The following is a 24,329-nucleotide window of genomic DNA, read 5'->3' as shown; positions in this document are numbered from 1 at the left end:
TATTGCCACAATGTTGGTTCTGCACAGTGTGTGTCAAATGGGGCATGGCTGAAAGCATCAATTCTGGAGCTTCTAGAAGTCCTGGATGATTGAAGGCATAAGTGGGGCTGCTGGTTTTTTTTTTTTTTGAAACTCTCATTCATAATTGAGCTTATTTAAAAAAAAATATTTTTAATGAGAAAAGTGAAATGTGTAGCTGACATTGACACAATTGCCAGAGTTTTTTGTACCTACACACACACACACGGGTTGCTAGACACAGTTGTAATGTACACCAGTATAAGACATTCAGATGAGGAGATTATGCTTTTACTGGAGGTATGAAGCCAAAATAATATCCGTTCTCAGTTCTTTAACTTGTGCACTAGTTAGTGTACTATTTCAGTAGTGAGGACAGATTTCAGAATGAGCAAATTGCAATAAATTGTCATACTTCTAAGTTTTGGAAACATTAATAGTATTTCATCCTGCATATTAGCTTCTTATTCCACACACACAAAAAAAAGAGTCACTAGAGATGAAAATAAGCATTAGATGGGACACTACCGTTGTCTTCTGCTGGGACTGTACTGAGGCTCAGCTTCTGAGGAGGCTGTGCCTCCTGCAAGTTATGAAGAGATCTTCTGTCTCTCTTGATGAAACATAAACAGAATGGAGACCTCTGTCACCTTGGTGTGAAGACTAAGATTTGAACAGTCAGCATTTTTCTCAGTGCACAGCAAAATATAGGGGCAGAATCCTGGGACAGTGCGAAGAGCTCTTGCCTTTACTGTTTGCTTCACTGACATCAAACTTAATTTGTATGATACATACGTCTTATGTGGGAAATTAATTATGCTTTTGCTATGTTTTAGATTACCGTGTTCATGGATTTGGTAAAAGATTAAATGTTAGACTATACATTTCTCTTTCAGTCTAATAAATGGCAATTGGCACCTGCTCCAGTGGCAGCATTTGCTGTCTGGGCAGACACAGGAGTATTGAGACAAATGAACATTGGCTCCAGCTGTAGATCAGGTTTCTCCAGGTTCTCAATGTCATCCCTTTGTCAGCAGTTTAAAAGCACTCTTAAAGTTCCACCTTAGAAAATTTTTGCTACATTCAGTTTCTCCGTAGTATTTTTATTCAGACAATAAACACAATTTTATAGGCTTGTCTGTATAACAACCACGGTAGTGCCATATTGGAGCTTCTATCTTTGTAACAGACTGGGTTTTATCATTCCAGTTTTCTTTTGTGTGTACACAAGCCATGCTGACAGGTTTCCTGTCATTCACAACTAAACAGAGAGGCAACAGTACTTCTTTAAACAAAAGTTGTGGTTTGTTCTTTAGGGCTTCTGGTTCATGCATCTTATTTCTCTTAAAACATGCTGTTAGAGCTTTAGTGTTGCTTGACTACACCCGTTGAAAGCATATGCATGCTAAATTGCAATTATAGGCTGTACTATCCAGGATTTTTTTTTTTTTTGCTTTGAGGTTGCTGGAAGTTTTTTTGTAGAAAAAAGCCCATATGCTAACATTAACTTTTAGTTTTCAAACTGGTGTTTTACTGTGTAGGTTTTAACTTAGTAAGTGTTAGCATAATAGCAATACATGGAAAAAATGTCACCCATTTAGAGATTTATTGTGCCTTGCATGGCTGTGGTTTGTTTTCTAAATTTTTGATATACTATACTTGCTTCTTGTTGTGGATGTGTACAGTTGAGAGCTGTGTTTCAGGCTGAGCTGTCATGATGACATCGGTGGTCACAGTGGCAGGAGAGCTCTTGTGCCATAATGCAGTTCAGAGTGCATGTGTGAGAAAACTTCCCTGTTTATCCCTCCTACCCTTGTTCTCTGCCGTGCTTTGACTTGATGCTGTCTGTGCTTATACCTTCTAGTCACAGGGACACAGGAGGTTCCTTCAAGTGCCCTGGAAGTTTGGCATAGGGAGCACAACACTGAAGAATGTGTTAATGTTGGTATTACTCCTTGATAGGTGAGCATTCCTTTCACACCACAGGATTTTCTCCAGACCTATTCCTGCTGTTGATTAGCATGCTGTGTTGCAAATAGAGTATTCCCCATTCTTTTTTATCCTCTTCTTCTATGCCTGTGTCGCTCACTACAGCACAGTATTTTATGGATAGTTTTACCATTGGAGAACAGACTGAGCTACTGTGAGTGATATATACTGTGCTGACTGTTCCTCAGAAAGCTTTCTGCTTCCCATTAATTTTGGGGAAAATACCCAGTAATTTAACCGTTTTTAAGGTTGATTTCTATTTTTTTTAATGTCGAATATTACTGACTGAAAGTTCTGTCTGTCAAAAACCATCAGTTATCTTTCTTCTATATTTTCATTGTTTGTGGGAAGAACAATAGATGATAGTGTACAATGAATGGACATACTGTATTTTGACAGAAATTCTAATCTGAAATTTTAAAACAAGTAATAATGCTTTCAGTCATCGCTAGATGCATATTCATGTTCTTCTGAATGTGGGGTACTGCACTTGGCTTAACATACTGTTGATCTTGACCTCAGGTATAGAGATTTGGAATTTTTTTTTTTACAGTTCATAGTTTTGGGAAGGTAAGCCTAAACATAGTCTTGCTTCTGTGTATCAGCATTGATATTCTAATTTTTTTTTAATTTATTTTTAAAGAAATTAATCAAGACACCTTATTGTCCTGTGCAACAGAAAAATGTTATCATTTGTTCCAGGTGACATCTGTTTGTTAAACTCATAACTCAAAAATACACCTTGGTAAATTGAATCAAATACACAATCCACCTGTCTGTGTGCTGCCACTTGTTATCAGTTAAGACTTCAGTTTTTCCACTTGCTGAACATACATCCTCCAGACACAGTGTTATATTTTAAAAGAAAACAAAGAAAAGTGAGCAAGTGTTTTCCTTACCTCATTTCTTGAAAAGTAGAAGATATAGGCATGGTTTCCAGTTTTGAAAATAGAATACTAGATTTCTGGGTAGGAAACAGGAATATTGAAGAGATGATGGATATTTTGAAAGATTATGATGTATGTGTTTGGAGCCAAGGGCCGTATCAAGGTCTTTCTGGTCCTCTAAAACTGGTCAGTTTGCCTTCAGAATAGAACTTTTCTCTCTTCTCCAAAAATACTAATCACGAGAGCTCCCCTCCCCACAGTGATGACAATTCTTACCTTTTTCTCGCTAAGACAAACAAAAATTAAAAAGTAGGAAAATTAAAGAGGCTTCAGTAAGAAGATAAGCAGTGACTTGGATAGCCATGAAAGATGATGATTAAGAGGTAGGACTAGATCTCTTTCTATAGTGAGATATAAGGAGAAGACAGGATACGCCTCTACTTAGGAGGGATCAGGGCTCAGCAGGTTCCTTAGGGCTCTCATTTCCACTAGTGGGGGAACAAAAAGGAGTGTGGTTGTCACTGTCCATTGTATTCCAGAGCCCTAATGGACCAAGAATAACTTTGCTGATGCCAATGTGAATTTCCTTACCCTGTTTCTACCAGTTCTAGTAGTTGTTTTTCTTCCCTATCTAATTGGAGGGGAATGCTTTGTAAGATCCACTGTACTTGTGTAAACAAATCCTGGTGCCTCACTAGATGTGCCAGCAAAACATCATGTCCTGGTCATGTGACTTATAGTCTTTCTGTTTGAATGTTTATCGTCATCATTTCTTTGAAACATTTTGAGTCTTCTGTTCTCTTTACTGCCCATTATCTCTTGCTACTTATTTGCTGCATGTTGCTTTTATTTGTATCTGCTGTTAATTTGTGTAGGTGATAAATGTGCAATTAGGTTTCTGTGTGTGGCAAATCATCCCAGTTCCCAATCTGTGAACATGTTGTTTGTGATGAATTCTGGACCTTGCTGGCCAGAGGGCACGTACTTGCTATTCAGGCATTAATTGGTGGGTGATCATTTAATCTGTGGAAATACTTGCCCTTCTTGCAGTGAGCTGAGGAACAGGGGAGATGACATTTTAAAAACACTTAAACTCTGACTAGAATCATCCTGCCTTGAAAAACAGACAATGCTGATCTACTGTGTCCAAACGTCTAGTGATTAATGGAAGTGCTTAGTAATTGCACTTTTAGGCATGATTACAGAGTTTCAGCTTAAAAATAGCAGGAGGAAGGTAAGTGCTGTAACCAGGTAGGGCACTTTCTGTCTTGTTTAAAACAACATACTTCCTCAATACAGGTTTTCAGTAAAGGGATGTTGCTCACCTGTTCAAAGGGCCATGGTAGCTCAGATCTTCAAGGTGTAATTTTTCAGAACTTTCTCGATGGTTTCTCTTTACATATCATAATTGCCTTCTGATGACATCACCAAAAAGCATCAAGGCTGTGCTTTTGGATGGGGAAACTTCTGATGTTTATAGAATGAACAGATTTCAGATCTTCTTGGATGCAAACTGAGCTCAGTTTTGAACTGTAAAGCCTCTTGTAAGCCTGGGAGGATACTTCTGTTCAATTTGTCTCGGATAGTTGCAAATACTGAATGATCAGCTCGTGTGTTTTATATATGTGGAGCTGGTGGCAAGTCACCATCTTCTTTTTTTTTTTTCTCCTAGTAGTCTACCTGAAGGTAGCAACTTTGTTGTATTAGTTATTATATTACATGACTGATGGTTGTACTTATTAATAGTGCAGAGGACTGAGATAGGCAACTCTTTTTGGGTGGGTGAAGAGGGTTTGTGTGGGATTTTATTTGTTTTCCCAAGTATTAATTTACATTTGTGCATTGAGTCCCTTCCCTCTGATAATTTGTCTGGGGAATGGAGAAAAACATCCCTTATGAAGCAGAAAAATAGATGAATATGGCCAACCTCAAACTCATACCTGTCAGGATACATGACTAGATACATACGGAGAACATGCAAAAATAAAAGGAGTGCTCATGGTATTAAATCTTACTTGTTTATTCCATTGCTCTCATACTGAAGATAGGAGCATGTAGGTTATCTGAATTTGGTCTTGATCAAAAAGGTGAAAGTGTATGAATTTTTAAATATTTCTTCTGGCTGGAAACAAGTTTTTTCTTTTCCCTTACTTTTTTCAATTATCTTTTTTCTGTGCATTTCTCTTTTTTTAAGTACTGATTTATTAAATATTTCTGGAAGGGTCTCTGCATTTTAAATAAAACGGAGTCAGCATAAGCATCTCTAATTAAAAAGCAAATTTAGCCCTTCAAGTGAAAAGTTGCAGGATTTATTTTCCCAGCAGGATAAAGTGTAGCACAGGAAGGGAAAGAAATTATTTAAAGAGCTACATGCTATCAACCCTCTTTTCAGTTGAAGAATTTAAATTTTCTCTGAAGTTTTCCTCTGATGTTATTTGTGAAAGAGAAGAGGTGGTTATATGCTTTTGTACAAATTAAAACCCTTTTGGGATTTGTTGCATTGTGGATTTTGAAATGTGAACCGCTTTCTAATGGATCCAAACTAATAGTCACACTTGTTTCTGACATATCTTCTAATGTACTCAAAATGTCAATTTTGGAAGATATTATCCAAGCAGAGAGATGTACTATTTCCCTTGAGGAACTTGTGGTTTACAATATGATTAGAAAAGATGGAATTGTTGAGCTGAGTTCCAGTCATCTGTTTGCTTTTACATACTTAGGATTACACAATTAGACTTCCTTTTTATTTTTTTTCCATCATGTATTCTTAACATTAAAATCCTGCAGCAACATAAGAACAGATGGATGTGGATTGAATGTAACCTATTTGTTTGTAATTTAAATATCTCGAATATTCTTGATTTATCTAATGGCAATGTAGAATCAGAATACTTCTGTAACAATAGGAGGTAATGGAGTACTGTGCAAGAATGAAGAAAAAAATAGTGAAAACTTCTTGTCGTGTAGAGTAGAGTTGCAGTATCAAAGGTGGCTGTAATTCATGACAGGGGAGAATTTAATCCTGTGCTGCTTCTAAACAGTGATCCTGCTCAACCTCTGTCTTTATTGTCATTTCCTAAGCACTCTTTCATGTTATAGAGTAGTTGAATTTGATCTTCATTGTAATGGCTTTCAGATATTTGGGGCTTACAGATACAGTAGCATTGTAATTCATCTCACTTAAGGTTTTTTAGTGAGATTTTTTTAAGGGGGAAGCCTTTTTTTACTTTATAGGCATTGCATGGTTTTGATGATGATTTAATCAGTGCTTAATTGTATGTCCAGTTCATACTGAAAACAGTATGCGTGTGAGGAAAACAGCAGATGCAATGAATGTTTACCTTTTTTTTCTTTTTCTTTTTTTTAAACCCACTACTATTCTCCTTATACTTTTTCTGTCCCATGCACACCCTTGACCTCACTGCTCTCATGGCTACTGTTGAAATGGGAATCAAAATGAAACACTTGATCCTGATGACAGCTGCTTTTATTGATACCATTTCCTTCTGGAACATCCTCAGTACCTTCAGAACCGTTCAAGGAGGAGGATGTAACAAAGACTGATACTCTGAGGGCTTAAAGTAGAGAAGAGGTGACAAAGCCTGCTATTAAGCCTGCACAGCAAAGCCTGTTCAAGGCTACCTTTGGAGGCACAATTTTTACTGCCTCTTCTGTTGTTGATGTGGAATCAGTGAAATGTGGATGTTTATACGGTTAAATGAAGAGGTTGCAAAGTGTTACACAGTCTGCTATGCCTGACTGCCTGGCATGATTATTTACAGCACATTTGTGCTGGCATCAATAGCTGAACCTGAACGTTAAAACTGTCCTCACTCAACCTTTATGCCTGACAAGTGGTGCTGATGGGGAGGCAGTATCCTCATCTGCTCCTCTGCTCTCAGAGATGTAGGTGAGAGATGGTTAAGGGGAAACCAGACCTCTCTAACAGACAGGTGACTTTCCAAGCAGGGCAGGTCTTGACTTGTTTATTGGCTTAGTTACCCCTCTTGGATAGGAGGCCACTATTTCTCCCCTCAACAGCTCTGACTTGTGCTGTTCAGTGTATCATGTTCTTCTGGTTGTAGTCTTGTCTTCTTTTACCTTCTCTCCTGTCACTGTTTTAGTGGACTAGGGCATTGCATTTGCATTTGGAATAGCCTGCTGGACATTGAGTGCATTTGCTGAATTTTTAGGCTCTGTCTCTTCTGTAGACTCCAGGGAGGTCTGCTGCACCACATTAGGCTCAGTGTGTACTGTCAGGTAATGCTACTGCTACTGCCTCCTGGTCAGAGTGTGATTTTGTCTTTTGTAGGTACACTGGCAGTGCAGTAAGCTTTAGAACTTTTTTCAGAACTGACAGGGCCAATAGCATTTGGCTACCTGTGTTGCAGGCATCCCCCCTTCCACCCCTTACAGTTGCTCTCTTGGTGAATATTTGAGTTCTAAAAATTCTCCCCTTACGAAGAAGTGTCTGTCACTAGTACTTCAAGTTCCCACACATTCCTTGTCAGCTCGCTGCAGTTGCTTGCTTGGTAACCCAGACCTGTGGCTTACAAGGTCCTAACTAAGTCATTAACCACTTGGTGACTTGCTAGACTTGCAGCAGTAGCAGTTGCTTTCTCCCCAAATAATCATTGCAAACAAGCTAAAAGGTCCATCTAGCAGGTTGATGCCATGGCTATGTAGGAAAAATCCTCCCTAGACTCTAAAATAGATTAAGTCTCCAAATGGGGTCTGTCATGAAGGTGATATGTAAAAGAAGCCCAAAGAAGCTACTGGGAATATCTATGTCTAAGCAAGGAAACTCCTTCAGCATTGCAAAGCACTGCATGGCTGCCTCCCTGCCCTCTGAAGCTGCAGCAGAGGCTGAGAACACTGTCTCTTTCCCTCCTGCCATGACCAGGAGAGAAGGAAAAGTAGCAGCACTCCTGTCCCACAGAGAAGAGGCAAAAAGGGGAATGCATGTCCTAAGTTCTTCCAGATGACTTCCTTTTTTACCAACATTCTCTACTCTTAGCTCCCAGGTAGAGCATTTGTATGCATGAGCACCCTGGTACTTGGGGGAAGGTGGCTTTTTGTTCTATTTAGTTACACGTGTTACTTTTGCTTTTAGGAAGCTTAAGCAATGCTTTTCTGTGTATTCCCTGTGTGTGTCAGGGACAGGTTAGCTCATACACATTCTGTCTCTGCCTGTGCCAGTGGAGGAGGTTATCAGGCTGTTGCTGCTATCATCACAGCTGAAGGTTACCTCTAGTGAGGAATGAAAAGTTCTCGTGGGTGGTGCAGCTGTAACCAGAAGAGGCATGAAGTTCACCCTTGGGGATTTTTGCAACAAACTATTTTTGTAAATAGTTCATAGGTAATAGACTTCTGTAATAATCATTCAGTACAGAAGAGCACTTAAGGACATACTTAATTGCATTGTTTGAATGAGAGCATAGGTGTGGTTTCTTTTTTATATCTCTGTGTTTGTCTTCTGAAGATCTACAGTCCATGGTTCAAATACATTCTTAATTGATATTGTTACCTTTTCCAGCCTCTCTTCTGAGGTTGTATCAGTGCTTGGAACTTGCAAGAGTTGTCTGGTTAAGCTATTACCTTTGTGAAAACTGGTACATTTCTGAAAAGACCCTGTAGAGATCACAGGATCTCTACACACAGAATAATTGCTGCAGGTTGTCTGAGTTTAGAGAGTGGTCTCAATCACTTTGCCATGGATTTGACATTTCCGTTGTCTGCAGCACTTGGTGTGTCCTAGTAGCATTCACACAGTTCTGATGACCTTCCTGTAATTGCAGATGTCCTGAAAGGCACTTAGGCCTGAAGTCTGTAGGTAACAGGGACTTATATCCCTTTTACTGAGCTCTGTGCCTACAGAACAAATATATATGTATTTAATATGGAATTACTGCTAGCAGCAGGATTTCCTGATCTACACATTAGGAAGAGGAAGAAGAGCTGTATTTTTTATTCTTGCTTACTTTTGCTATTTTAAATGAAGTAGAGTATTGGGGGAAAAATTAATTTACCAAGGAGACAAGAAAATGTAGATTTAGCTTAGATATATCTTTTCTATTACCATTTTGAGTAACAGTTGCTGTAAACAGAGACAGGAGAAGCTTGGATACAAACTCTTCCATATGAAAATGTGTATAGTTTTTCCTTTGTAACAACACAGCAAAGTTGAGTTTAAAGCCCTTCTGTGACTTACCTTAATGAAACCATCTTGAGACATTTCTTTCGTCTTCTTTTTCTAAGTGAGAATTGATTAGAGCTGAATATTGGAGCACACTATGAAGAGCAATATAAAGAGTTCATTTTTTAGAGCTTAGTTGGGGAGTATGCTGTCTTCTTTCAGGTTTGAAAGGAGGTTTCTTGAGCATTATGCCAGTAATACGAACCACTCTTTCTAGAGATGCATGGTTTGAAAAAGTCAAATCTCCCAACACAACTTGAATTTCAAAGGAGACGTGTCGAGTGTAGACTCAAACATAGTCCCAACTTGGATGATTGTATAGATGCATCTCCTGCAATCCTGGTGAGCAGTAGACATGAACTGGTTTGTAAGTTGTAGCAAAGTGGGGGATTCAGGCTAAAACCTACAGGCTCATAAGTTTTCTAAATCAGTTATTATTTATAGCATTAAATACGGAGAGCAGCATATGAGGAGGTATTGTGTAACTAACTTCTTGAATCAGTTACTGGTTTAGTCCTTGAGTGCTCACAGAGGCTGCTTTCTGAGGGGAGCATTCCAACTACTTTGTTCCATTTCTTGTTAGAAAAAGAAGTTTGGCACTTGTCAACATGCTAGGGTTGTAGAAATCAGGATATTCAGACAAGATAGCTTTATAAGATTCAATTGTACACAGGTGAGTTTAGATAAGATGGATAGTATCGGGAGAGTGGAGAAAAGCCTTTGGACTTTGGTAGGTTACTCCTCTGCTTGGAATCACAAAGGACTGGCCTAAATGGGCTTCTTCATTTCCGTGAGCTATAAACAGCACAACACTGTGGTGTGATTGCAGTTATGTTTGTGTTGAGGTGCCTTCCTCCTTGTGTGTCTAATTCTCTTTGCAGGGGTAAGCTAGAACTATGATAAACCCATTTGCCCTTCTTTGAGAGCCTCTGCAGAGTAGGAAAGCAATGTGACTTTAACTGTACCATTATCATAGAAGCTGTTCAGGTCTTACATTTAGAGTACCCATCCATTTATGGATGGGTGTAGGTATCTGTGTATTCTTGATGACTTCTCCTAAAAAAATAGTTTGAACCAGAATGCTTATTTATTATGGACAAAGTTTGACTTGTTAGCAAAAAGCTCAGGTTAGCACTGATGGTCCAGTCACCCACAGATTCAGGCATGTCCCCAACTGCTTTTGCAGAGGAAACACCCAGTTGCAAGTTACAGTGAGTTAATGGAAGGACTGGATGCATTAGGAGGCTGATCTTGAGAAGTTGATACTTGCTTCCCTTGTTACCTGGTAGATTTATAGTCTTTGGAATGCCAGTGCCTGCAGTTTTAAATACCTCTAGTTTCTTTTTTTCTTTGTTCTTCCACGTAGTTTTTTTCTGGTTTTTAATGGCATGACCTCTTTACAAACTTAATTAGGTGGTTACTTTGATTTATTTCCAAACTTTAAATTAAAGTTTAAATATAGCACTTAGTTGTAGTAATAATGCTACTTCTTAAATTTTATTTTGCCATTCATATTACCTGACTGTACTATTATTTGATGAAATAATATGCTACAAAGCCCTGTGTGTATCTGTGCTAACTAAAAGAAGTTTGAATTTCTTAATTGTCACCATTGCAAATTTAGTAAGACAACTGTTGCTGATAGAGAATGCATTTGTAGATATCTGGTATTTGCTACCTACTTTCCACAACAGTTTCTTGCTTTTGACTGCATAGGATAGCATGTGGGTATTGTCTGAACATAATTTACTTTCACTTAAATTGTCTAGGGTCAATTGCAAATGAGCTTTCCCTGGAAGGAGTGCTGATAACAAAATGGACAACGAAGTCCTTCAAACTTTAAGCACTGGTTAGTGTGCTAGGAAAAAGATGTATTATTTTCTGGGGTTAAAAAAAGCTAGTGAGGAAATTTGAAGGTATTAGGGAATACTATTTCTGTCAAAGTTAAATAAAAAAGGAGGAAATTTAAAGAGGTATCTGTTCCCAGTGCAGGTAATGACATGTAACTCTGTTCATCATCTGTCTATGGGCCCTTCAGCAATACCTGGAATATCCAGTGAATGGTCAGAATGACATTTTGCTGGACACTGTGCAGATGGAGAACTGAAGGAGCACATGCTTGCCAGGTGGATTTAGGCTCTATGTTACCCAGTTTCCCTTCCTGGAGGGAAAGGGATTGGTGAACATCCTCTACTGTATTTTAGGCATCTGGGTGGTTTCATGAAAACATACATCTCTCTTCCTTAATAAACAAAATTAATTATATCCTCTTATGTATAATTCCGTGAGTAATCTAGATTAAGGAGATAACAAACAGAAATAGATTTTGAGATTTCAGGAAGCTTGTCAAAAAAGGAAAATGTTATTATATTTTATCTTTATTTTTGCCTTTGGCTTATCATACATAATCCAGCAAACAAATGTAATGTTCCCGATGACTAGAAGTGGAAAAAATGGATACATTAGCCTTTTTACCGGTGGAATGGGATGGGTTTCCTCAGAGTATATTAATGGGAATTGTTAAAGCATCTGTGTTAAAAGTAATTCATAAAAATGATACCTGTATTTGTTTGATCAGGTGGTCAGCTGTAATGCCACATCATGTTTTAAAATGGAGATGGCAGTGCTGCATTGATAGCAACATGAGGACCACCTGTACAATCCACGAGCTGAAATATGTGACACTTTGTTTCACCTACCTGTATTGAATTTTTACTAGGACTTGTCTTTAAATGCAGCTTTTTCACATCTGTACTAAATAGTGAGGTTAAAGAATCCATAATCACTTACTCATTGCTCTTCCTTTGGCACATCAGACTATAAAAATATACATTTTTCTTATAATAAAGTTAGCAGTGAGGACAATGTGTGTAGGTCTACAAACTTTAAGTTGTTCTTTTACCAAAATGTGAGTAATTAAGGTTTGCATGGTAATATTTTCATGGTAGTGAGGTATTTTGCTCTTAGCCTTAAAATAACTTGAAAAATCATCACCCATCTCATTGAACTATTCAGGGCTGTAAAAGGAGGGCATGGGCATACACTATCACAGTTCCTACAGTGTGGGAGACAAATAACTTGTCAAGACAAAGCCATCCCACTCAAAAAGCACAAAGGTTAAAGCAGTTGTTTCTGGTTCAGAACCTGAATTGCTGCAGGACTTTTTGAATAAGTAATAGCAGCAGCAATTATGATTTCATCTTTGGTCCTACAGCTCCAGTAGATAGATTTAATCACTTCTGATATGGTTCCACAGAGTGCAAGAGATTAAATTAGTAATTTTATAAATTGCAAAGAAAGAAATAAAAGATTGGAAGGTAGCAAAGGGCATTATTTCTAACTGACTTGATATGCTTGGATTTGGGTTTGTTTGGTTTTTTTAAGGAATCATAAGGTTTTGTACCTCTTTGCTTCTGGTTATAGGTTGATAATAGCTGCTATCCAACTAATAAAAATTCATGGTAATTCTGCTCTTGTAAACTGCTTCTATCCCACCTCTTTAGGACATTATAAGAACATATAACCCTGAGATTAGACCATGGTGCTAATAATGCCAAGGTCACAGGTTCAGTCCCTGTACAGGCCATTCACTTGAGTTGGAATCCTTTGTGGGTCCCTTCCAACTCAAAATATTCTGTAATTCTGTGATCATGACCATTGCAAAATAGCTTGAATTCTTTGTCAGCTGAAGCATGGTCAGCATGCGTGTTTTGTGACTCTAGCAATGCAAATTCAGGTCTGTCAGGATTTTTAATAATTTCTGTACTTCTTTTTGTGAAAAGAGGATGATTTGGCCCAATGCCCAGATTACAGTAAACAAGAACAAATAATGCTGATGAAGTATGTGGACAGAAGGAAGTGTATCCTAATGAAGAAGTGATAAAGTTTTCTTGTCTCTTGTACTTTCCTCTTATCTTTCTCACTGCCGCTCTTGAAGACCCCAATCTTGTCTGCTTCTTTTCATAATTCACACTGGAGTAAGAGGTGCAACAGTAGTATAGTAGCTTAGATTCCTCTTAAAGATAGATTGTAAGTTCTTTTCAGTATAATTTACTGTATTGCTTCCTGGCTAAAGAAAAGAAATCTATAGCAATGAGTGTAGATGTTGCTAGAGAGGGTACCCTTAGGAACACATATTTAGAAATATCAGTCAGTAGGTTTATTCTACTATGAAGTGTTTTGAACAGATGTTGCTAAGAAAATAGCAATTTGACAGGTATTTGTCTAGTGTTGTTTTTAGCAGCTCAAGATCAGATGCTGTACTGATTGTATGACTGACAGGTGGGAACTTCACCATCTGAATTCAGGGCTTCTTTACTGATGTCTCTGGCCTCAGGCAGGTTACTTAACTTTTCTGAATCTAAACCTACACAGAAATTGTCATATTCAATCAAAATTAGCCTGACTTTGTCTCCGGTGCTGGTTTTTACTAAGTGTTCCAGAGAAAGGCACCAAAGTCCTTGTTCATTTTCTGTCCTTAACAAGAGTATATTCTTAATCACTTAGAATTCAAGGATTACTTAAGCAATGAAATATCTGTATTTTCCAAAACACACTTATAATATCTTATTATTTCATAAATAGGTTGTTGTAAAAAGTTTTTTCCATTGAAAAGGAAAATAAACTTTTTCACCCTTACCATTTCTGTGAAGCTGTTATAGACTGAGGCATTTGGGAAATAAATGTGATTTTTTTAGCTGCTTGATTATTTAAAAGCTGCTTAATGTTAATTCAATTTTCATGGTGCCCTAAAAATAGGTTTACAGAATAAGTAATAAAGCCATGTTTAAAAGCAGATGAGGAAGAGTCACTGCTAAGTTTGTACCTTTGTTCTTGGAGTTACTCATATTCTTAAAAGTAAATGACTGTGAAACATCTGAAATAAGTTTGACATGGATGGAAGCAAATACCCAATTGAAGGTTTTTTATGAGGTCAGAATTTAGCATCTGAACGTCACACAATGGCAAGAAATTACCATGTCGTGTGGTTTTTGACAAACCTGGCTGCATAGGCTGCCAAGAAAAGAATAGCATCAGAGGCAGAGCATAGGAGACCCGTGTGGTTCTAAGCTCCTTGGGCAGTTTTATTTGTTGTAAAGGCAATGGGAACGTTGCAATCCGGGTCATTTCCGGTTTTAATCAAACTTTGTTGCTTCCCCCCCACCAGCAAATAGGACTCCTGCCAAAGTCAACTTGGTTTGGTGCATGGAGATGTGGATAAAACAATGTTTGTCATGCTGCCCTCTCGTCTGGTGCATTGGATTTCCATCAGAAAAATCATTTGCTGACAAGAAGCTGAATCAGCTGGCAGTCCTTGCACTGGGAAGGGAGGTGGGAGGAAGAGCACAGTTTAATTAACAATGGAAATTTGCAGCCAGGGAGCATGGAGGGTTGTTTACATCATCCTTGAACACAGAGGTGTAGCAGAAGAGATTTGTGCAGGCCAAGCACTCCTTCCAGGCTCAGTCCTACTTAGAAAACATACTTAATTTGAGATTTGGCCATACTGCAGATCTAAATGCAATCTTTAGAGATGGATGACCTGCCAAGAGCTGTGTAGCTGAGATCAGAGCAACCTCCATCCTGTGGGATGAAACAACTAATGTTCCTTGAATAAACCCCTAGTTCTTCACACACTGCAGCAGGTTCAGTATAGTTGTCTCTTTGGCCTGTGTTGAAGGTGTGTATCTGAGGGAGTAATTATTCTTATTCCTACACAGTTGTTTAGTTAATATAGTGAAGTTTGGAAGATGAAATATCTTTCTTTGAGTTGGATTATAGATAAGGGGGGAAGAAAAGAATTAGTGGACTGAAAGCATATGTGCAATGAGTTTTGTGTGTCTTGCCAGTACAGTCCCCTTGGATACACTACAGTTTAAAGCCATGAGCAGAGCATGCATATGTGTATTTGTATGGAGGAGGATGAGAAGTTTCTGTGCAGCCATGGCAATTCTGACAGTCAGTTTATCTCCATATAATGAAATTTGAACAGAGTGTGTTTTTTCTCACAAGTCATTCAATAATATCCTAGGAGATATCATACTTGATCCTTTGTACTGCTTTCTTACTGAAGGGATCAAGTTCAAGCTTGTTTTGGAAGCTTTACTTTGAGCTTATCTGACTTGGATTTTTTTAGTCTCTCCTTGAAGTACAAGTGATGGCCAGTGTTACATGGTGTTTCACAATTCAGAAGTTAGAAAGACAGAAATGTTCCACTTTAATTTTATGCAAATAATTTAATTCCATCAGTCTGGATTTGGCACTGCTGATGAGAATATTGCTGGTGTCTTCTTAGGACATGTAACTCTTCTCTCTTTCTCCTTTTTTATTCCTCCTCCAGCGTCATTGCCTCTCTTAACAAGGAAAGAAGGTGTCACTGTTTCTATGGGGCTGTTGTGTGCAAGATGAAGGCAAACTGGAACACAGTTCTCTGTTGTCCCTGGAGTTAGCTTCCACATTAAGTAACTAGTTCCTTTCCTGAATTTCTGATTCTTTAAGTGGCCTTCCTGTTATCTGATTAATAAAGACAGTAATAACTCAAAGAAATTTGACTTGCCCTAATTGTTGAAAATAAAAGGAAATGAGATTCTTAAGGTTCTCAAGTATCTACTGAAGCAGTTTCTAAATCCCTCTGCCCTGCCAAAGCTGTTTAATACAGCCAGGAATTGATCCAAAGCTTATGTCTGGATGAGTAAAAAAGAAAGCAAGTCTGCCATACAAAGACAGGATGCTTATGCTATTTTCCCCTCTCTGTATGAATGTGTATCTGCAAAAGACAGGTTTGCTTTTTGGGTTGGTTGGTTGGTTGTTGTTGTTTGGGGTTTTTTGTTGTTTTTTTTGTTTCTTTGTTTGGGTTTTGGGTTTTTTTGTTTTTGGTTGTTGGGTGGGTTTTTTGTTTTGGGGTTTTTTTGTCGTTTTTGGTGTGTTTTGTTTTTTTTTTTTATTTAAGTATGAGTAGATTCTACTATGTTTCTTGGAATCCTGTCATTTCAAGTTGTAATTTTGAACTTTAGGAACATGTCAGCAGTTGTTTTAAATCAGTGCATTGAGATCAAATGTAGCAAGTTTTAGTACTGTGGGACTTCAATATGCAAGGTAAATACTAGCAGAAAAATATTAAAGTCAAACATTTGGAAAAGTATGGTGAAAGGCATGTGCACTCCTAGGTGTGAAGTACTTTCAACATTTACTTTAAAAGGTATCCATGGCTTCTTGTTAGGTTTAATGTTCTGAACTTATTTTTTGTACAATTTGACAAGATGGACAGTCAAAGTGTTAAAAATATGAAATAAAGTGAAAAATTGTTTGGAGGCATGTGGTTTTGCAACAGATTTTTTTAAATACCATGGTTGTGTAGCTCATGAATAAACAGGGTGTTCTGGTGCCTTTCATGGTAGAAACTAGCTTGGGCCTTTTCCCTTGCCTTTTTACATGTATCTGAATTGCTGTTGGGTTGATTTTGAGTGTATTCATTTATGTGAGGAGGCATCCTATTGAGTGGGGGAACACTGTCTTGGAGCATTTGCAGGTACCAATGATGTATTGCTGGTTTGATCAAGCAGAATACGCCAAGTACGATGCCACTTTAGCCTGGATTGAATATCAGATTGAATATCATGGATGTATATCAGCACAGTACCTAAAGACAAATTTTAATATTGTGAAACTGTGTAGAGTCCTCTGGTTATTGTTTCTAATGCTTACTAATACTGCTTCTGATGAGAAAGGTTGCACATGTCACAGATAATGGACTCATATCCTGTAGTTTAAAAACAAACCAAAACCAGACAAATGCTGCTAGATTTGTTGTTGTTGTTGTTCCAAGTGAGGAATTATGAATGGGTCAGATGATTCCTCCCCTCTTCACAATTGTAGGTTTTCTTGATAACATGCCATGCATACCGGATCTTGCATTTACAAATCTCAGCTAATGTTTTAAAAACATGATTATGGAGAGTCATATTTCTCCATTGATGAAGTCAGCTTCACAAAACCTTTCTGTTTCAGGGAGCAGATTTTAACTCGTTTTAAGTCCTGGCTCAGGCTTGTAATGTGCAGGAAAAGAATACAGGGAGGATCAGTACATCTTGAAGAGAAAAATCAGTTAAGATGATAAAATTTTGAGTCTTTTCTTTCTCCACTCTTAAAAATGAAAACAACTAACAATCAGTGAAACTTCATTTAGATGTGGAACTACTATGTAATCTTTTAGAGGAAGTGGGCAATTTTGCCTTAAGTTGCCAAGTATAATCAAGTGTCACTTCTTGGCACAAGACTTTGTTTTGCTTGAGTCCCACGCAGTTTTGATACCATCTCAGTACACATTGTCTGTCATAAAGATGTCCTACTTTGTTTAATATATTGATCTGGTTTTTTTAGCTTTCCTTATGATTCTAATCTAAGTTCAGACTGCAAGAAATACTGCAAGTAAAATTAATGCAGAAATTATTTTGCTTTTAATAAGCTTTAATGAAATAAGAATACAGCCTAAATTATTATTTGCAAATATTGGAGATGGAAGCAAAAATGCCCAGCAGATTTTTTTCTGAAGCCAACCACTGTGACAGTGACAAGCTTGTCATATATGTTGTTAGTAGAATTATTTTATCACATTTTGCCTTTCCTTCATCTAACATCATGGTATTTACAGATGTCATGTCTTTCTCTAGTAAAAAGCAGAGGAGACGAGCAAAAACTAGGATTTCTTTCTTATTTTCTAGCCTGTCCTTTCTTCAGTCTATTTCAAAGGTAGATCCATACAGATAATCTTCTCAGCTTTTATTTCCTAAAGAAACTGGAAGAAAGGAAGGAAGAACTACTGGAATATAAGAAAGAGGGGCTATAGGAAAGCCAGCTCCTGAAAGGATTGAAACTATCTGAGCTTGGCTGTTGTGAGGACAGGTTTCACATTCTGGCTAGTGCTGAAAGTGGACCAAATTTCTAATGGCTTTTGCACACAGTCATTCCCTGTCTTTACTATGGTGTGTTTATCCTGTCTGTGAGGGATGGTGGAGCTGTTTAGTTAATGTTTTGAAGTAGGACCTGTTTTTCTAGTTCTTCTGGTAAGTAAAATCTAGCATACTTCTAAAATAGCTAAAATGAAAGGTTTCTCTGTCTGTTGATCTATTAATACATGAAAAAACTTGCTGCTTTGTAGGTCCTTGCTTTTAAAATTAGATACCTCAAGTTGCAAATGGATACAAGCAAATTTTACTTACAAATGAAGTGAAATTTTCAAGTCTGAATGATGTTTGAGGATGAGAATACAAATCAATTACACAATGAATTAGGAGTTGGTACATGTAGAAACATAAGAAACCAAAATAGATTCTGACTATTGTCACACATAGTCTTCCTATTATAGACATGATACTGTATTTTCAGTGTATCTGAAATAACCAATGTATCAATACTGAACTAATTTTTACCATTTCATCCAAAATGATTTTCTACTCAGTGCACAGTGTAATGTTAATTTACAAATTATACTTTGGCTATTAGATTTTTATGCTTCAGTGGTGTGTGTTCTCTCTAATTTAGTGTGTTTGACATCTACAATATCAAGGAAAGGGATCATTAGCTTGGCTTGATGAGAGGGAAAGGGAGAAAGAAAGTAATACTGTCTTTATTTTCCTGATTTTAGGGTCTACTTACAGTGTGCTGTCCATAATGCCTTCTGACTCTGAAAGCAGCAGTTCTCTGAGCAGCATTGGTGAGTAAAGTATTTAGGAACTTGTTGAGTGTGTCTTTGGGAGAACAAATTTTTAAGGTTTTCTCTGGTATTCTGGTCATAAAATCAAATAAATTGAACTATAAGATGTAAATATCCATCTTCATCTGGAAAAAATATACTTGTTTTGTACAGGGCAAGCTGAGCCTTTTCATGATGGGCTGCAGTTGTTGCCAGTAAAATCTCTAACATTGAGATACATTAAATGATGTAACTATGCTTTGAGTTACTTAGTGAGATGATGTAAAAATGGAAATGTTGTGTTTATACAAGTCTGTGCCTATAAATATATATATAGACATATGTATATGTGTATGTACTTATTTTTGTAGATGTGAAAATTGTGGTCAGAGTCAAAAACATCATAGAAATTATAAATAATGTTAGCCCAAGGCCATGGCCTCTTAAACTTTTGAAAGTGGCTACAAGCTTTAATATTTTTGTTTTCCTGCATGCAATTATTTGCTTCATTTTCTCTGCCTTGAAAATCATTGGGAAAGACAAAATACTCAGAAAAAAATTGGAGGTAAAAGAAAGGGTATTAGAGGTGTTTTGTCCACAAGATGATCTTGGAAGAGCTCTATTAGCTGTCAGTTTTCCTCATCTTTCTTTACGTATACAAATACATTCTATTGTGAAATCCATTTCCCCTGGATAGGGAATGCAGGCTCTTGCATTTTTAAGGTTCCAATCTGTAGGCATCTGTAGGCTTCCCTGACAGCACCAGGCAAGTCAGTTGACTGTTTAGGGATGTGGGTAGACATCTGTTGCAGTCACTGAGTTGAACTTTTAACTCCAGCATGCAGGAACAAGATTTTAGTGTTGACTGAACTATTTGCTGAAAACACGGGAAGCTGTGACATGTTAGTTTGATTTTAATCAAGATCACACTTGTATGCTGTTACCTGAAGGAAGGGTAGGTGTAATTTGCTATGAGTAAATTGGGGCTGGAAATTGGAAGAAATAAGTTCCTAAATTTTGAAGACAAGCAGACTCAAAAAGGAGCCTTCCAAAGAAGGAAGTTCTTCTAAGGTGAAATCCAGTAAGTTTGTGGGATAATGGGATGAAGTGATGGCTGAGATAGGAGAAATGCAGGTGGTCCTTTCTAGTTCTGTGTTACTGATTTTAAAAAGGAATGGTACACTTAAATCTTTTTTTTTTTTTTATGTTCCTTCCCAAAAACTTTTGTTTGTATTTTAAGATATCGAAGTTCATACTGAATTTGGATCTGTGTACTTGACATAAAAAGCTGTCCTCAGAATTGATATATGCCTTTGGAGTGTGCAGTAATCAAAATTATTTATAACCTGAAAATTAAGTGCCCTGCTATTAAACAAAACTTGTGATCTACTAATCTCCATAATTTTGTTTTATTCAAATTATTTATGTGTGTTAGGAATTTAATATTTAATAAATTAACAGCCAGGGGAATTCTTTGTTTGAAGCTGACATGTTTATTTTATGGTATGGTTATAGACTTGTTATTAATGAGTATGATGTTTTTCCCCCAACCATTTTCTCACGCTCACATCTTGTTCTGCAAGAGACAATATTTTTTATGTGATATAATATCAGTAGAAAAATTGCTTGATAACTAACATATCCTAATAGATGTGTTTGCAAGTCACTTCAAAGCTGCAGTCAGATTATTTTAATACTGACTAATTTATTGAATGACAAACCATCATAACTAAAAGCACTTGCATGCCAGCTCCCCTAAGGCTTCATATGACTTCTTTGAATGGAATCCCGACAAATACTGAGGTACTGTAGCATTTGAGGACTTTCATATACATCTTCCCCCCACTCTGTCCCCCACTCACTGAAATAATTTTCACAAGGGTAGTTCTGTGCAGTGGAAGTGGTAAGTTTAGCCTGTGAAATGAATGCATCAGCAAAAGAAGATAAATAGCTCATGGTTTGCAGACAATGTAAGCTTTAGAATATGTTCAGTTTGATATAGATAGTTATATGTACACACACATGTAGAAAAATGAATGAGTTCCTCAGTCATGTAGACCTTCCTGACAGGATAGATAGGGGATCTGTCTTATTATACCTGAGCTCAAAACACTGGTTTCAGTTAATACCTTGCTTCTCTTTGTCAAACAGCTCAGAAACAGATTGAGGTATATGACAGAAATGAGAAAGGTATTGGGGCCAGTGATTATGCCCGGATAAACCATCAGAGAATTAGTCTTAGTGTCATCCAACTATGAGAGAGAGTACAATCTTTCATTTGTAATGTTTGGACTCGATAGTTTGTAAATGTAACTAGAGAAGAGTGTGCTTCATGTGCTTCATCTTCTCTTCCCAGCCTTACTTACCCTAGCTAGTGTTGGAGATGGTTTCTGCTGCCAGCATTCTTAATGAAATGATCTTTTTCTGAAATACTTCCAAGTAAGCCAGGAAGTTGTGAAATGGAGATGATGCTACATGTTTTATGGTTATCCTGGGTTTCTGAGTTATTTTATGAAGCTGATATATATAACAATGGCCTTATTTTTCAGGAAAAGACCTTGATCTAAATATCTAATCTTAGAACTAAATATCTAATCTAAGAACTAAATAAGGTGATTGTTCTTAAAAGATAGTTCTGAGAAAACGTGTACTGAGTCTCAGTCAAATAAATAAAGCCTGGTGTTAGGATTTCGAAAGGAAAAGATGAGACAACATCATTTTATTATTGTATAAACCCATGGTGTGCCCAAGTCTTCACTGTATTTGCACTTCTGATTGTCTCATTGAAAGCAGAGTGCAACAAGCACGGAGAGCAGCAGCATAGATGAAGACTTATTGAACAGCTTCTGTATGGGGAACAAATGGATCTGCTGGGGTTCTCTCAGTCTTCAGTAACTTCATAGTCAGTACAAGAGGAGAGCAGGGAGTGATGTAATTTGCATAATATGACTCAGAGATGAGCTTAATGCTAGTCTATTCTGAGTACTGGGTTGCCAGCCAAGCTTTTTTTCTCTTTTCCTGCCTATATGGGCTTGCAGGGCACGAGGGGTGCAAGAAGAATGAACTTCCATCCTCATGTGCATGTGATAGCATAAGCAGTTGAGTTTTCCCACCTGTGTAATAGCAGGTTAGCAGCCTTGGAGAAGAAACTCCTTTGTAGTTGTATTTACCTTTTTCATTTGTATTTGTATGTAAATAAAACCTCAGAGTGACAGCATGCTTTTCATGCATATTTTCCTCACTATTCACAATTAGTTTAGATGACAATGTTTTATTTTTTTCTTGTTGTACATGTAAAATAGGTAGTTTTGATGGTATAGAGAGTAAATGTTCATGGTTTATTTCTGAAAGAGGTCCAATATAAACTGCTGTAATAGCGTAGTACTGCCATTGTCCTTCAGCCCCACCTTTGTCCCCCCAGAGGAACAAATCCTTATTAAATCCTTATTAAATCCCTATTGTCATGGTCTCTCTCTGTATTTCCTTTCTCTTTGCTCTTGGCTAATGACAAAGATTTTTGTGTGTAAATAGAAGCATCCTTCTTCTGCCCACTCCCCATGCCCAGCAGACTCTTTGAATGGAGCTACAATCCTGTGTCTCTGACATCAGAATAATTATTTATGGAGATTCAGTGCCTGTCGTGCCAAGCACGGAACAACAGTGTCACTTAGGAATTGGATAGAAACCAGTAACAGAGCTATATGTGACAGGTGCTGGCTAGTCTCCCACTTGACCAGTCATGATAATGGAGAAGAATAGAACACAGAATCAAGACCCTGTTTCTAAAACAGTTAAAAAAAAAGAGAACCAGTTTGTATAGTGCACTTAGTCACTTGACATTTGATGCCACAACAGGATTATGCTTTAGAATTGAGCCATTTTTTACCTCTCCTAATACCATAATGATGCTTCAGAGTTTCCCTTTAGTGCTTTAAAAATGTGGGTTTTCTTCCCTTCCTCAATGCACAGATGTTTGGGTGTTGTTTTGATTTGGTTGGTTTGTTTGTTTTTAAGAAATCTTATTTAATGGAACCCAGCAGTTTGCATGCAGGAGACAGGCTAGGGCTCTGAGAAGATTCTTCACAATAGTTTTTATTATAATTTTTTAATAGGAAGGCATTGCATACTCTTCCATTATTTGAAAATATACTAAGTTCCTAATGAGAGGTTTTCTGGAATGGAAAAGACCTTCCATCTTTTCACATGCATAAATTTCTTCTTTCCACAGCCGTATCTCTTTGCATTGTTTTGATTACAGCTGTCAATCTTATGTCCTCTTCACTCCATGTTGCATCTTATGACCTTTATCTTTTAACTTTTAACAGACTATTATCTTTCCACCTGTTCAGTTCTTTGCAAACGGTGTCACTTTTTCATCTTAAGTATTTTTTCTTACTCTTCTCTGTTCATATCACTGCATTTTCCTGTGGGAACTTAAAAGGAATCGTAGAATGGTTTGGGTTGGAAGGGACATTGAAGATCATCTAGTTTTAACCCCCCTGCCGTGGACATACCAGTCTGTAACAAACACCATTGGCTCTACAGTTTTATACCTTTTTCTTGCAGCCATCAGGTTGTCATATATCTGTCTCCACTAAGCTTGTCCAGCTTTGACTTCAGCTGAGAGTATTCCTTGCTTAACACTTTATTAACTTATCAACCTGACAGGCTATTTACAGATAGTTTTTCACTGATTGCAGTTCAGGTTGCTTAATCTGAGAGCCTTAATTCTTACTCCAAAGCAAACACTACCACCCTCCCAGCAGGTTCCTTCCCAACAATATCTGGTTTTTCATTCCCCATTTTCATGTTGGCCATTTTGACAAGTGTCCTTTCATGTTGTTGTGATTTCAGTTTATTGCTTCATGCTTTCTACAGCTGTATATAACAAAGTAATTGTTTTCACTATTCATAGGAACAGTTCGGTTGCAGGTGTGGCTTATGATGCTCAGTCAGTCAAAGACAAACACTGTCCTTGTCTGAAAGAGTTATTTATTTCCCCCATGACAGCCTATAGGAATCTCCATTTTATTTCTTGCTTTTTTTTTACTAACACAAAGTTTGTTTGCTAAAGACACCTCGACAGTTAACACATACTGATAAAGGGACAAGTGTCAATGTTACACTTGCTAGAAGGCCATGAATGAATAAGAAAAGGTATTAGGAGCACTACCAGTAGTCCACATCAGAATCTTTTTCTGTACTGCAGTAATTGCCTTTGACTGTCCACCTCCTTACCCATCAGTTTCTCTATTCAGAAGTCCTTTTCCTGTAAAATTTGATCTCAGTGATTGAATTAAAATTCTGTCTATAGTTTTATTTCTGATGTAGTAAACTACCAGTTTAGTTTACTGGAAACAAGACTTTTAACTTGGGAAATGAACAGTTTCTTCCACCCAGCTAAAGTAACTTCACTCTCTTATTTTACTCTGTTCATGAACCATGTAGCTCTAGCTAGGATTGATCCCTAATCTCTCTAACTAATTTTCAGTGTGTTTGTTAGTAACCATCTTCTCTTAAGTAATAAGCATTCTGAATAGCTTTA

The 24,329-nt window shown here is 37.4% G+C and overlaps 1 protein-coding gene across 4 annotated transcripts in view; it reads left to right on the top strand.

Annotated features, from left to right (window-relative positions):
* The window catches only part of DLG5 (discs large MAGUK scaffold protein 5), a 102,550-nt gene that overhangs the window by 20,819 nt on the left and 57,402 nt on the right, over window positions 1–24,329 (top strand). For all 4 annotated transcript variants that reach the window (XM_051800741.1, XM_051800739.1, XM_051800738.1 and 1 more), the window contains exon 2: window positions 18,737–18,805. In XM_051800741.1, coding sequence (XP_051656701.1) covers window positions 18,737–18,805 — 69 coding nt within the window. The remainder of the gene's footprint in view (window positions 1–18,736; window positions 18,806–24,329) is intronic.

Source organism: Manacus candei, unplaced genomic scaffold (genome assembly GCF_025592945.1).
Source record: "Manacus candei isolate 608988 ecotype Guabito, Panama unplaced genomic scaffold, ASM2559294v1 h1tg000050l, whole genome shotgun sequence".
Classification (NCBI taxonomy): domain Eukaryota; kingdom Metazoa; phylum Chordata; class Aves; order Passeriformes; family Pipridae; genus Manacus; species Manacus candei.
Note: the sequence above shows the minus strand (reverse complement) of the source record. Positions and strands in the feature narration are given on the sequence as shown.